This window comes from Penicillium canescens (genome assembly GCF_028828765.1).
Source record: "Penicillium canescens strain IBT 15451 chromosome Unknown utg000001l_segment0_segment0, whole genome shotgun sequence".
In the NCBI taxonomy this organism is placed as follows: Eukaryota; Fungi; Ascomycota; class Eurotiomycetes; order Eurotiales; family Aspergillaceae; genus Penicillium; species Penicillium canescens.
The window spans coordinates 1373439-1385567 of record NW_026703963.1 but is presented as its reverse complement, the minus strand read 5'-3'; the positions used below and the strand labels follow the sequence as shown (position 1 = coordinate 1385567).

Genomic DNA, 12129 nt, shown 5'->3' with positions numbered 1-12129 from the left:
AAGCATTTTCTTTCGTTGGACAAGCCACCTGGGACACGAGTCTGAAGATGCATACATAGGGTTGAATCGTACTTGTTGATCCTTGAGCATATCCGCGCATGATTAACTTGTCGGAAAAATTGGATAGAAAGAAAGGAGCTAGCTAGCTAACTAGCTGTTAGTACATGTCATTCTGTGGCTTCCTCGTACCGCCTGAGGCATAAAACAGTAGAATCAACCAGGAAGCTGGGCCCTTCTGTATAACGGGGATCCCGGGCTGGGATTGAAAGAAACCCAAACTCACCAAGTTTCTGGAGACAGCTCGATGTCATAGTAAGGCTAGACTATCGTCTACACCAAGAGTACATAATCTAATGCCTTGATCCCGAAAAGATCGGAAATGGTTGCGTCTTCCCTTTCTAAAAGAGAGGATCTACACTTTGTAGGACATAAAAGACGGACATATGAAAAGTGAAAGACCCAAGCACACCACAGTGAGTAGAATAGGAAATCAATAGCCATGTTGCTCCTAATCTCTCTTGATCTTATAGTTTGACAGCAGACACCTGAGGCACTAAACACTAATCTAACCGTGTCATCTCACGTGCCCGGGTCTATCATTTCATCCTCCGCGATCTTTTCCTTTGTTGCCTTGTCTGTCAATTCTGCCAGCATGAGTGTACGGATGAATTGGAAAGCTCATGTATTGCCATACATTCGCGGAGGCTCTTTCTCTCGGCAATCTGCGAGGTCGCCAGGAACCCCTGTATTGCCGGGAACCCCGGGTTCACCGAGGCAGTATCATCGACCAGCGAGGTGAGTAAACAGATCTTAATCGATTGGACTGTCTCTAACAGATATAGACTGGGAATAAGCTCAAGCTTGAGTATGCGCCCCCTTATCGGCCTATCACCCCAAAAGGGAAAGATGACTGTCCCGCATTTTTTTTTTCCTTCTCTTACATCCGACCTGCATTTGATCCGCAAACTAAAAGTTTTAGTAGGACAACATTGCTCAACATCAACAGCGGCACCAAGGTTCTTGACTAGAAATGGCCACTCGCAGCTCTTGATCAACTCGCCACATTTGACCCCGCCTGCGAGGAATTTCTCCAGTGGACCCGCCACCCGTTCAGACCCCAAGATGAACTTGAGATATCTGACCCCAGACGTGCACCGGGCTTTTATTGCCTTGGGGAGCAATGTTGGAGATCGAGTAGAGATGATCGAACAGGCTTGTCTCGAAATGGATAAAGTCGGCATCAAAGTGAAACGGACAAGCTCGTTGTTTGAGACTGCGCCAATGTATGTCCTTGATCAGGACACATTTATCAATGGTGTGTGCGAGGTATGTAGTTCAACGATACAGCAGATGCCTATTTTTCAGTTCTAGAAGCTGACAACCCCAGGTTGAAACAACTCTTGAACCTCTGGAGCTTCTGGACGCCATCCAAGCCATTGAAATCGCAATGGGCAGAAAGAAGTTGATCGACAAAGGCCCGCGGTCAATTGATTTGGACATTTTGCTCTATGATCAAAAAGTCGTGTCTCATGAGCGTCTCAACATCCCACACAATCTGATGCTAGAGCGAGACTTCGTTTTACGACCTCTCAGCCAGTACGCCCCCAACGCGTCCTATACCAACACTCAAGCGGACTAACCCTCCACCCCAGATTAATCCCCAATGAGTACCCACCACTCAATGGAAAAGAAACCAAAACATACAGCGCCCATCTAGCAGCCCTCACTCCACCAGACCCAACACCAGTATCAACAACTCCAATCTCACCAAATTTCCAATCGCTGCACGCCACCGACCCAAAGCGCAGCACACACATAATGGCAATCCTAAACCTAACCCCAGACTCCTTCTCAGACGGCGGCAAACACTCCCCAACAGACCTCACCTACATAACAGAGACAGTGCACAAAATGATCGCCGCCGGCGCCACAATCATCGACATAGGCGGCGAAAGCACACGCCCCGGCTCAACACCAGTAGGCGCAGAAGAAGAAATCGCCCGCGTCGTCCCAGCAATCCACCACATCCGCACCAACATCCCGGAAGCAGCAAACATAGCCATAAGCATCGACACGTACCGCGCCCGCGTTGCGGAAGCAGCCTGCGCCGCCGGCGCCGACATCATCAACGATGTCTCCGCCGGCCTCCTGGATGCAGACATGCTGCCCACAGTCGCGCGCATCGGCAAATCAATCATCCTTATGCACATGCGCGGCACGCCCCAGACAATGAACCAGCTACACGATTACCCGAACGGCGTGATCACTGAAGTAGCAGCCGAATTGCGTGGCCGTATCGCCGCCGCCGAGGAAGCGGGTATCCGGCGCTGGCGGATGATCCTCGATCCCGGGCTTGGCTTTGCGAAGGTCCAGCCTCAGGATCTGGAGATCCTGCGCGAGTTGCCGAAACTGCGTGGTATGCCTGGGCTTGAGTGTCTCCCATGGTTGATGGGACCCAGTCGGAAACGATTTATTGGGACTTTGACTGGGGTGACGACGCCCCGGGATCGGGTTTGGGGGACTGCGGCGACAGTCTCGGCTAGTGTTGCGGGCGGTGCGGATATTGTTCGTGTTCATGATGTTCATGAGATGTGGCAGGTTGCTAAGGTTGCTGATGCGATTTATCGTGTTGAGTGAGTGTGCTTTTTTGTCGCTTGTCTGTTTATACCCATCGGCTGTACAATGGCCGGTTTTTGTATTCAACATTTGGGTTGGGGTTGTACTTTGATGACCTTGTGCTGCGCTTTTTTGCTCTTCATTCATCATGGGAGTTTTATAGAGCGGTATAGGACTTCACAATTGGGAGTATGAGATTTGTTTTGTTCTTTTTACTGGTTGTCAATACTTTCATTTCTCTATGAATAATATCAAATCACGAATTTTTCGATTATCTTGAACCATACCAACGAAACGAAATGAAAAAGAACAAAAGATTCCTTCGAGCATCCGGTGTTGCTGTGAAGGGATGCGAAGAAACAGGAAGAAGCCAAGGTGCCACCATGAACACGCCAAATTGAATATCATAATGGAAAGATAAATTTTGAACGGCTTCTGATCGCGATGGTTTCAGGTGAAGAATATTTCAGAGGGTGGAGAGGGCAAAGGGAGACACAATATACGTCGCGGATCAGGTGAACAGGGGAACAATGAGGCTTGCTAAGAACTTGGAGTGATAGAAGGCGGGATATCTGATGAAAATGGGTATTGACTTAGTTGTTCAGATAGTTGCGGATAGCACCTAGTCAAGCGTAATTAGCAAAATTTACATGATCGTAGAGGGATATTTACATACCTTGTAGCTTGGTAGCGCCTTCGCCGACAATGTGCGACAGGTTCTCGATATCATCTCCAGCGGTGATACCGAAGCGGCGGATGAAATCCTTGGCAGCAACCTCGAGATCACCGTAGCCATCATCAATGGCAGGAATCTCATCCTCGGACCGGCCGAAGTAGTTGTTGCTGGAGATGGATGTAGCGCTGTCGAATTGGCGGAGGCGCTCCTTGGCCTCCGACTGAGCGGCCGGATCGAAGCGGTCCCGTCCGAAGAATTCATCGGAGGAGATACCCTTCTGGGTACCGAAACGGGTCCTGGTCTGAGCGAGTTCTTCGTCTATATGAAGGTCAGCACATCGCTCAAGCGCAAATATCAATGGGAATATTACCATCAGCAGGGTTGGACTTGGCAGGGCCAACAGAACCAAAAGTAGGCTTCTTAGGGGCAACAGGCTTCGAGACCTGACCGAAGCCAAGTCTGCCCATACCCATGCCTAGCCGCTCGACATCGCTCGAGTTTCGCTCATGGGACTTGCCAGCAGGGCTGATTGGGGTCGGAGCAGGGAGCGGGGTAGCGGCAGCAGCAGTGGCAGCCTTCTTGGCCTCGGCTTCAGCCTGCTCAGCTTCGGCGTCGTAGCCAAGCTTTTCAATGCGCTCGGCTTCTTCCTTGGCCTTGCGCTCGGCCTCATCGAAATCGATAATATCAGCAGCAGCAACCTTCTTAGCTCCAAGCTTGGGCGCCTTCTTGGCACCAAGGACACTGCCCTTCTTCGCGGTACTGGTTGTAGTGGTCTTGCGGGCAGCAGGGTTTGACCGAATGGCAGTCGGCGCGGGAGATGCGCTCTTCTCTTCGGAAGCAGACAGGGGGGACTTTGAGCGGGATCCGTTTGCATTCGCGCCGGCGTTCAGGAAAGGAGAACCGGTTCGGCTGACAACGGGTGGTGTGCCGGTGCGCGACGGGGGTTGCTCGGACGCTTGATGGAGGGCTTGTCCCACGAGGAAAAGAAGTCGTCGTCTGGGTCACCAGCAGGAGTGTTCGACCCATCGGAGGGAGTGCCAGCGGGGAGATCTGTGATGACGACTTCCTCGGGATACCTAAACAAAGTAACAACACCGGTCAGTACCTAGTCGTGGCAGTTCTACCAAGACATTGGGGCTCACTAACTGTTGCGCATCGAGCGCAGCGCGCTTCTTGAGTTCCTCCTTATACTTGACAGCTGCATTGCACGTGTATTTGACTTTGGTGTCCTTGCTTGCGAGCGCAGCGGAGCCTCCGTGCGATTGGAAGTACTTGGTCGCAGACTCGTTTCCACCAACCTTCATCACCCGCAGCTGTTCCCATTGCCACTCTGTACGAAAAATCAGCGTCTGTCTACCAACAAGCATAGAGAACGGAGGAATTGTGCCGCAGGTACATACGGTCGAGGTTTGTTGATCGCACGAAGGAGATGTGCACACCGAGGTTACGGTGGTGTGCCGAACAATCAAGGCATAGGTAGATACCGAATGGCACGGAGGACCATGTCGGGTTTTTCGTACCGCAATCGAAGCATACCTAGCGAAGCAAGAGACATTAGAATCGAGTGCCACCATGCAGGGTACGGGGGTGGGGTTCTGCGCACCTTGTTTGCGGGCTTCAGCTTGATCTTCTCAAAGATCTTTTGAGACTGCGCCTTGGAGGCACTCATGTTGGCACAGAGGAGAGGTCACGAAGAGAACACAAGGAAAAAGGGTGGTTGTGAAATGTGCCCTAGAGACAAAAAGCGTCGGAAACGGAGAGGTGGTCGGACTTGGACTGACACCGTTCAAAGTTCCTGGTATTCACGTTACGTCGCCCCCAGTTTGCCGCTTACAACGCCTCCACTGGCTGTATGTAATTACGTATTTTACTTCCCCATTGAGCCTCGTCGCACGTGATGCCAATGAAGATAGCGACGGCGATAACGCCAACCTTGCCTCAACTTTCATGGGCTAAGTCTTTCACAATGAATAACCTCCAGGTCCGCGCTCTTCCTCGAATCTCTCCTGCGTACCTCCTCCGCCAGTCTCCCCGCACACAGATCGCTCGGCACTATGCTACCCAGAGCGACCTAGGTCGCGGGCCTCGACCTACAGGAACATCAAGAAAGAAGAGCATTACAGTTTTGTCAGACGATGGACGGGTGCAGTGGGGTGATCTGAGCGGAGGAGAGAAAGTTGCGCGCGCAACACAACAGTCCTTCAACTTCGTCATTGTGCTGGCCGGAGCAGTCCTGACGGTATGAACCTCAACCAGTTGAACGCCAAATAACAGGTGCTGACTATATTACCAGGGTGGAGTGTTCACACTTCTCTATCTCGAACTATTTTCACCAAACAGCAAGACATGGCAGTTTGAGAAAGCAGTTGAACGCATCAAGGATGACCCCGAGTGTATAAAGCTGCTTGGTGATCGCAGAGAGATCAAAGCATACGGCGAAAACACCTGGAGTCGGTGGGCGCGCAACAGGCCTATTGCGTGAGTGTATTGATTTGTGCATCTAGACCGGAGGTATTAACAATAGCTAGGACAACCGTCGAAAAAGATCGATTAGGCCGTGAGCATCTGCGGATGAACTTCCACGTATGATGCTCTCCCCGCAAATGAGAAAGTCAAAAGTACTGACTATGAATTCAGGTCGAGGGCCCTCTTAACTCCGGTGTGGTTATCGTGCACATGATGAAGCCTTTGGACAAGAGCAATCTCGAGTACCAGCTTCTCGCGCTCGATGTGAAGGGACACTCTCGTGTTGTCCTTGAAAAGGCCTCAGAGAAACCCAGTGTGGCTAGCACCCTGAAGCTCTTTGGTATGCAGTGGCGCTGAAGGCCTTCACCCCCAAATTTGTCATCATACCCTCCTCCCATCGTCACCACAAGATCTATGGCCTCTCATTGATGAAATGTGACTTACGGTGACCTTCGAACTGTTCCTGGTTCCTATATCAAGACTGATCTGGCCATACCAGTCTGGACAAGGTACCTCTTTGTAACTTCTAGGAATCGGCCACTGGCCATGCACTCAGGCTCCGATGACCTGTGCGATGTATTATAGTTTTAACGGACCGCAGCAGCGATCCAAATCTTTACAAGTCCGGCAGCCCGGCACAATGCATTTCAAGAAAATTCACAATATGCAAGACAATTTTTATAAAACTATTAACAAGAAACCACATAACGACATCACAGAATGCACGCTGATCTATCGCCAAATCTATACAACCCGAGGACCATCAATAATCCCCTTAGCCTCCTCAGACCTCCACCAACTCTTCCCCTCCTGCCCAGGGAACTCAAAGGCATCCATACTACCAGCCTTCATCTCGACACTATACCCAGGCTCCATAGGAGTAACATAGTATCCATCCAGCACACTGGACGGGTGCACGAAATGCTCATGCAAGTGATCAACATACTCAAGCACACTCTTCTTGCCCGTAACAACAACATAGTCGATCGTGCTCAAGTGCTGCGTGTACTCGGGCAGACCAACACCACCAGAGTGCGGCACAATAGGCACGCCGAACTTGCGCGCCAGTAGCAGGATCGCGAGCACTTCGTTCACGCCGCCGACACGGCAGGCGTCTGGCTGCAGCACTGTCAAGGCGCCGGCTTGCAGAAGTTGCTTGAAGATCACACGGTTCTGGCACATCTCGCCTGTGGCGACGCCGACGGGGCCGTGGGGGGTGTTGGAGAGAGCTTTGCGGATTGCGGCATGGCCGAGGATGTCGTCGGGGGAGGTGGGCTCTTCAATGAACCAGGGTTTGAATTCGGCTAGTTCTTGCATCCAGGTGATTGCCTCGGGGACGGACCAGACCTGTTGGGTACATGTTAGCTCAGATGCAATGGACATGGAGGTGATGGGGATGGAATGGAATGAAAAGAACATACCTGGTTAGCATCAACCATAAGAATATTCCCCTTGTCATACCCAATAGCCTCACGGGCAATAGCCAAGCGCATCTTATCATCCTCCAAATCACCCCCAACCTTCAATTTGAAATGCTTGTACCCCTGCTCAACACTCTGATCCAACAACAACTTAAGCTTCTCCTTACTATACCCCAACCAACCCGCACTAGTAGTATAAGCCGGAACAGCCTTACTGGCCTCAGCCTCCTTAATGCGCTCCTGCTTACCAGGCTCGACCTCCTGCAGCAAACGGATAGCCTCCTCGGGCGTGATAGCATCAGTGATGTAGCGGAAGTCAATGCAGCGCACGAACTCCTCGGGCGTCATGTCCGCGACGATGCGCCATACGGGCTTGCCCAGGGTCTTAGCCCAGAGATCCCAGAGGGCGTTGACAACGGCACCGAGCGCCAGGTGGATTACGCCCTTTTCGGGTCCGATCCAGCGCAGTTGGCTGTCTGATACTAGGTACCGCCAGGTCTTGCCCCAGTCGGCTGTTAGGTCATCTAGTTCTTTGCCCACGACCATTGGGGCGAGGAGGGAGATGGCTGCGCAGACGATTTCGTTGCCGCGGCCGATTGTGAAGGTCTGTTTTGTGGCTGGGGGTTAGCTTATTGTTGGTTGAGTTGGTATATGGATGGTGGATGGGTTTAACGTACCATGCCGTGTCCGGAGTGTTCTGAGTCTGTGGTGATGATGCAGTAGGCTGAGGAGTAGTCACCTGCTGCGTTCATGGCATCTGAACCGGTCTTGTCGAGGGAGGTCTGTTACTTTGTTAGGTTCTGCGCTGCGGTTGGTAATGGCATGGCAAGATGGACGTACTGGAAACCTCACGTCCCGCGTGCTGAAGCCGGTGATCTTGACCATTGTGAATAGTAGTGGAATGCGACGTTAACAATGGGGTCTAATTCTAGCAATGGCGACAAGAAATGCTGGCGCAATGTCAAATCCAGAGAATCACGATGGTTAATCTAGAAATGCGGGGAGTATATGTCCGGGGTTGACTCGGAGGTTGAATCCACACTTTCTGGTCAAAAAACCCTCGGTTTGAAGAAGTGAGGCTAGCAGAGATGAAGGAGAAAAAGAATTGAGAGCTCCTAGAGAAAATAGGCCGTATATACAGCAATTATAATCCCCCGCGCCATTGCCAGTTTATCCCGCGCCCCTCAACCCATCTGGGGGTTAATGCAACCTGATTGGTGGATAATTGCGAACGGCGGGAAAATGCCAAACCCCACCTATCACAGGGAAGGAAGTATACTCGGAGCACCTCCGCGTTTTTATCCAAGCGTGGGGTCACATCTAAACAAGTACAGGTAAGGAAAGAAGGATTGTGACTTCATGTAAACTGCTAAACTCGTGTTTTGTATGTATCTGGGGATATATGACCATGACCGAGATGTCATCTACGCAGACAAGCCGCGCTTTTCGCTCTCCGAGAAAAAGATAATCATCCGCCACAACTTGCGAACAAGTACTTCGGCCTCCTCGTCCAATGCCTGTGAATTTTGTGGTCAGTAACAGATTCAAGAATGAAAATAGACCAATACTCACTTCTGCCAGCTGCTCGACCAGTTCCTGAGGAGGCGCATGCTTGCGCACATGCTCCTCCACGACATCCACCAGCATCTGCTCCTGCACACCAAGGTACTCGACGATCTTCTTCTCCACAAATGGCTTGAGCTGGTCGCTGAGAACAGCCTCGTCCACAAACTCCCACTTGACCTCCCATTTCCAAAGACCCTCCTTGTCCGTAGGGATCTCAGCAGCGAGTTGGCGGGCTGCCTGGGCACGTTCTTCGTCGGTGAGACCGGCAGCCTCGGCGGCGGAGTCGAACTTGATCGGGACAAGTTGGCGGCGGGTGGTGGAGGCGGGCTCTTCCTCGTCTTCGAGTAGACCTTCGACCTCGGCCACCGTGCGGCGGCTGGTAGCAGCCTGGGCCTTCTGGGCGGCGGCTCCGAGGGACAGCTTGAAGCGCTGGGGTTCGCGGGGTGCCTCTTGGGTACGGGCCTCGAGCTCCTCAGCCTGGCGGGCGAGGAAGTCATCCGCCATCCCGCGAGCCTGCTCCTGTTGCTGGGCGGTGCGAACGCGTTCGCGGTCCTCGGCAGCGCGATCGGCATCGTCGATGTTAATCTCGCGAGCGCGTTGCGCGGCGCGGCTGCGAAGCCATGCGCCACGGTCTGCGTAATAGTCGGTTGTCTTGCGGCTGGCTTCGATATCATCATTCCAGGCCTTGAGGCGTGCTTCCATCTCGTCGTGTGCAGCTTGTAGCTTTCCGTCCTCTTCCTTCTCTCGCTTCTTCTCACGCTCGAGGGCGGCTGTTCGGCTGCGCTCACGGTTTAGCCAGCGGCGCTCTTGGTCTAAGAACTGCTTCTCTTGGTCATCGTTATGCTTTGCCAGTCGGCGGCGTTCGATTTCCTCATCGCTAGCATCAGAATCCTCGGCGTCGCGGTCAATGGAGACACCGTTAAGTGATCCGCCATTCACAAAGGCCACACCCTTCTGATAGTCCTTGGGGATTTGCACACCAAATGCCTTAGCGTTGGGTCCGCTGCGATCCCGAGGACCCAATGGAATATTGTTGGAACCACCAGCAGGGCCACTCGGAGCCGATGCCGGGGGTGAAGAAAGTCGGCTGATCCTCGAGCCAGAATTCCGGGCACGTTCCATAGACTCAATCTCCTCCTCACGCTTCAGACGCTCAATGTCTCGGCGATTGCTTCGTTCACGGAATGCTGCAATCTCTTTGGCAACATTTGCGCGCATCTCGGGCGGAATATCGGCCAACTCGTCTTCAATTGTAATCGGAATGGTAACGACCTCCCCATCCTTCGTAACGGTGTCCTTCATCTCAGTGTCTCCCTCACGATCAAGGGCCGACACATCCTCCTTTTGTGTAGGGGTAGTAGGGTTGCAAAGGTCAGACAAAACGCTGTTCAGGTTATTGCGGGCGGCGCTGAAGCGTGCCTGACGTTCCTCGGGGTCTTGTTCTGCCCGTGTAGCCTCAAACTGCTCGAGGTAGGTGAGCGTGCTCTCATCCACGACGACCTATCGCATGTGTTAGTAGAATTCCATTGCGATTAGACAAACAATGCATACGCACCAGAAGTGTGCTCTTCTCGACCTCCTGTTCTTCAGCACCTTCAGCGCGAGGCGTCTGTCTCTTCACAGGCACTTGCACATCCTTGAGAATCTCCACCGCAATTTCCAGGCTCGCGGGATCCTCGAATTCGGCAAAGCCAAACCGGCAGGGCTTCTCATCGGCGTCCGTGGCGCGAATCCACCGTCGCAGACCACCCACAGACCCTAGGATACGCTCAATTCCATCATCACCTCCCGCACCCTCCGTAATTCCGCCAACGAAAAGTGTGCGAACGACCTCGTCGCGTGTAGGAGGCTGAAGTGGCATCGCATCACGGGGGTGGTGGCGCTGGGTATCCATGCCCCCAGCTCCGAGGCCAGCACGACGGCCAGGACCATCCGATCCCCGCTCCCGGCCCATCTCTGGAGCTGCGCCTGCAGGCTTTGCGGGACCCGAGGTTCCCAGGCGAATCACGGGCGCGGAAAAATTGATGTTGGGCATATTCGCGGGCGGTTGGAAGTTGGGCGGGAAGCCTCCTGGTCGGCCAGGCTGCTGGCTGTTTGCTTGCTGCAGACCCGGGGGAGCAGCAGTTCCTGGGGCGGCCATCCCTGGAGGAGGCACTGGAGCTGGTCAGCCTATTTTGAAAAAGAGGGTTCTGTCGGTGGCGATGATACTCACCCATTCCAGGGGGCGCACCGTAGGCACCATAATCAGGAGCTTGGCCGTAGAGACCCGGTGCTGTATATTGATTAGCTTCTGTTTCGCGAAGTCTCGAGACCTTCTCAAGGACCGGGGAGGACACCACTCACGTTGGTAAGGATTGTACATATTGAAGAGACTGAACCAGTGCACTATTCACTGTGCAATTTTGGTCAAGGCTCAGTTCCAAATTGCAATGAAATGGAAGTACACAGACGCAGGTGAAATGTCAAGTTTGAAGCCAGCAAAAGAAGCGCAATTGATGTGGTCTGTGCACCACAGATCTTGGCAACGGCTCTAGTTTGACAGTCCAGTAGGTGATTTACCCGGGCATTCTGCATAGGGTCAGTTCTTTATTTGTACAATACTAACTTTCCCCAGAGTCTGCTCAAATTTAACCGAAGTTTTCTATTCTACAAAATATTCAGAAATCTCGTGGTTGCGTACTGTACAAGCTATGTCCTTCTTCTCGTCCCAATCATAATGGGCAACGAGGCGTTTAGACCGGACAATTGAATGAGCACTATTGATGTAAGCACCGGGAAGACAATACTCATGTATGCTGAAGCGATAGACATATGGCTTCGGAGAAGATTGCTATGCGGGTTGGTGATCTCATGGAACCAAGTCTTCACAGAGTAAGAAACCAAATTGTTCGAGCGCAATATTACCAGATGGATGCTAACTTCTTTCGTAGGAGTCGGATTGTTGTCGCTGAGCAGCGGACGAATGATGCGAGAGAGCGCGCAGAACAGCTTATCCAGTTAACGAAAGTAGACGCTCAGAAGAGCATTGATGAATCCGAGGAGCGCGCACGGAAGCTTGTAAGATGCTGAGCAGTGAAGCGATACTTGGAGGGCACAAGTTGAGCGTTTGCTGCGCCTCAACCAAGCCAACAGCTCTATGAATGTTCATAACTGCGGAGGTGGACATGCAGAGCACCAACTCACTGTTGCCAAGGCCAGAATCGTTGCACTAGAACAGCGTGCAAGAACACAACTCTCCTCTACTACCGCCCCACTGAGACCGTCGAAGGCGAGGGCCACGCTCCTGCCGAGACATGCTTGTGGCAAGGAAAGCTTGAAAGCAAGTATACCGTTTCATGCATTGTTTGCGCCCTACTTGGGCCTCTCTTTTTTTAACCTCTTTCT

At 52.4% G+C, this 12129-nt stretch overlaps 5 protein-coding genes across 5 annotated transcripts; 2 read left to right on the top strand and 3 right to left on the bottom strand.

The window, feature by feature from the left end:
- Positions 1–635: 635 nt before the first annotated feature.
- Positions 636–2743, top strand: N7446_000520 (folic acid synthesis protein). The gene is made up of 5 exons (XM_058509287.1): positions 636–795; positions 843–865; positions 983–1326; positions 1388–1596; positions 1653–2743. Exons 1-5 carry the CDS (start codon positions 653–655, stop codon positions 2635–2637), a joined length of 1704 nt encoding a protein of 567 aa, XP_058378266.1. The 5' UTR covers positions 636–652; the 3' UTR covers positions 2638–2743.
- Positions 2744–3209: 466 nt separating this feature from the next.
- Positions 3210–4961, bottom strand: N7446_000519 (ADP-ribosylation factor GTPase-activating protein; the record flags this gene model as incomplete). Its single annotated transcript, XM_058509286.1, has 6 exons — positions 3210–3238; positions 3293–3610; positions 3663–4288; positions 4439–4622; positions 4693–4828; positions 4896–4961. 6 exons carry the CDS (start codon positions 4959–4961, stop codon positions 3210–3212), a joined length of 1359 nt encoding a protein of 452 aa, XP_058378265.1.
- A 297-nt stretch (positions 4962–5258) lies between these two features.
- On the top strand, positions 5259–6115 carry tim21 (the record flags this gene model as incomplete). The annotated part of the gene is made up of 4 exons (XM_058509285.1): positions 5259–5531; positions 5586–5770; positions 5821–5875; positions 5930–6115. The coding sequence occupies 4 exons, from the start codon at positions 5259–5261 to the stop codon at positions 6113–6115; spliced, it is 699 nt and encodes a 232-aa protein (XP_058378264.1).
- A 387-nt stretch (positions 6116–6502) lies between these two features.
- On the bottom strand, positions 6503–8064 carry N7446_000517 (L-fuconate dehydratase; the record flags this gene model as incomplete). Its single annotated transcript, XM_058509284.1, has 4 exons — positions 6503–7105; positions 7180–7785; positions 7857–7961; positions 8020–8064. 4 exons carry the CDS (start codon positions 8062–8064, stop codon positions 6503–6505), a joined length of 1359 nt encoding a protein of 452 aa, XP_058378263.1.
- Positions 8065–8603: 539 nt separating this feature from the next.
- N7446_000516 (uncharacterized protein) lies at positions 8604–11107 on the bottom strand (the record flags this gene model as incomplete). Its single annotated transcript, XM_058509283.1, has 5 exons — positions 8604–8696; positions 8752–10245; positions 10301–10899; positions 10958–11017; positions 11089–11107. 5 exons carry the CDS (start codon positions 11105–11107, stop codon positions 8604–8606), a joined length of 2265 nt encoding a protein of 754 aa, XP_058378262.1.
- Positions 11108–12129: the final 1022 nt, after the last annotated feature.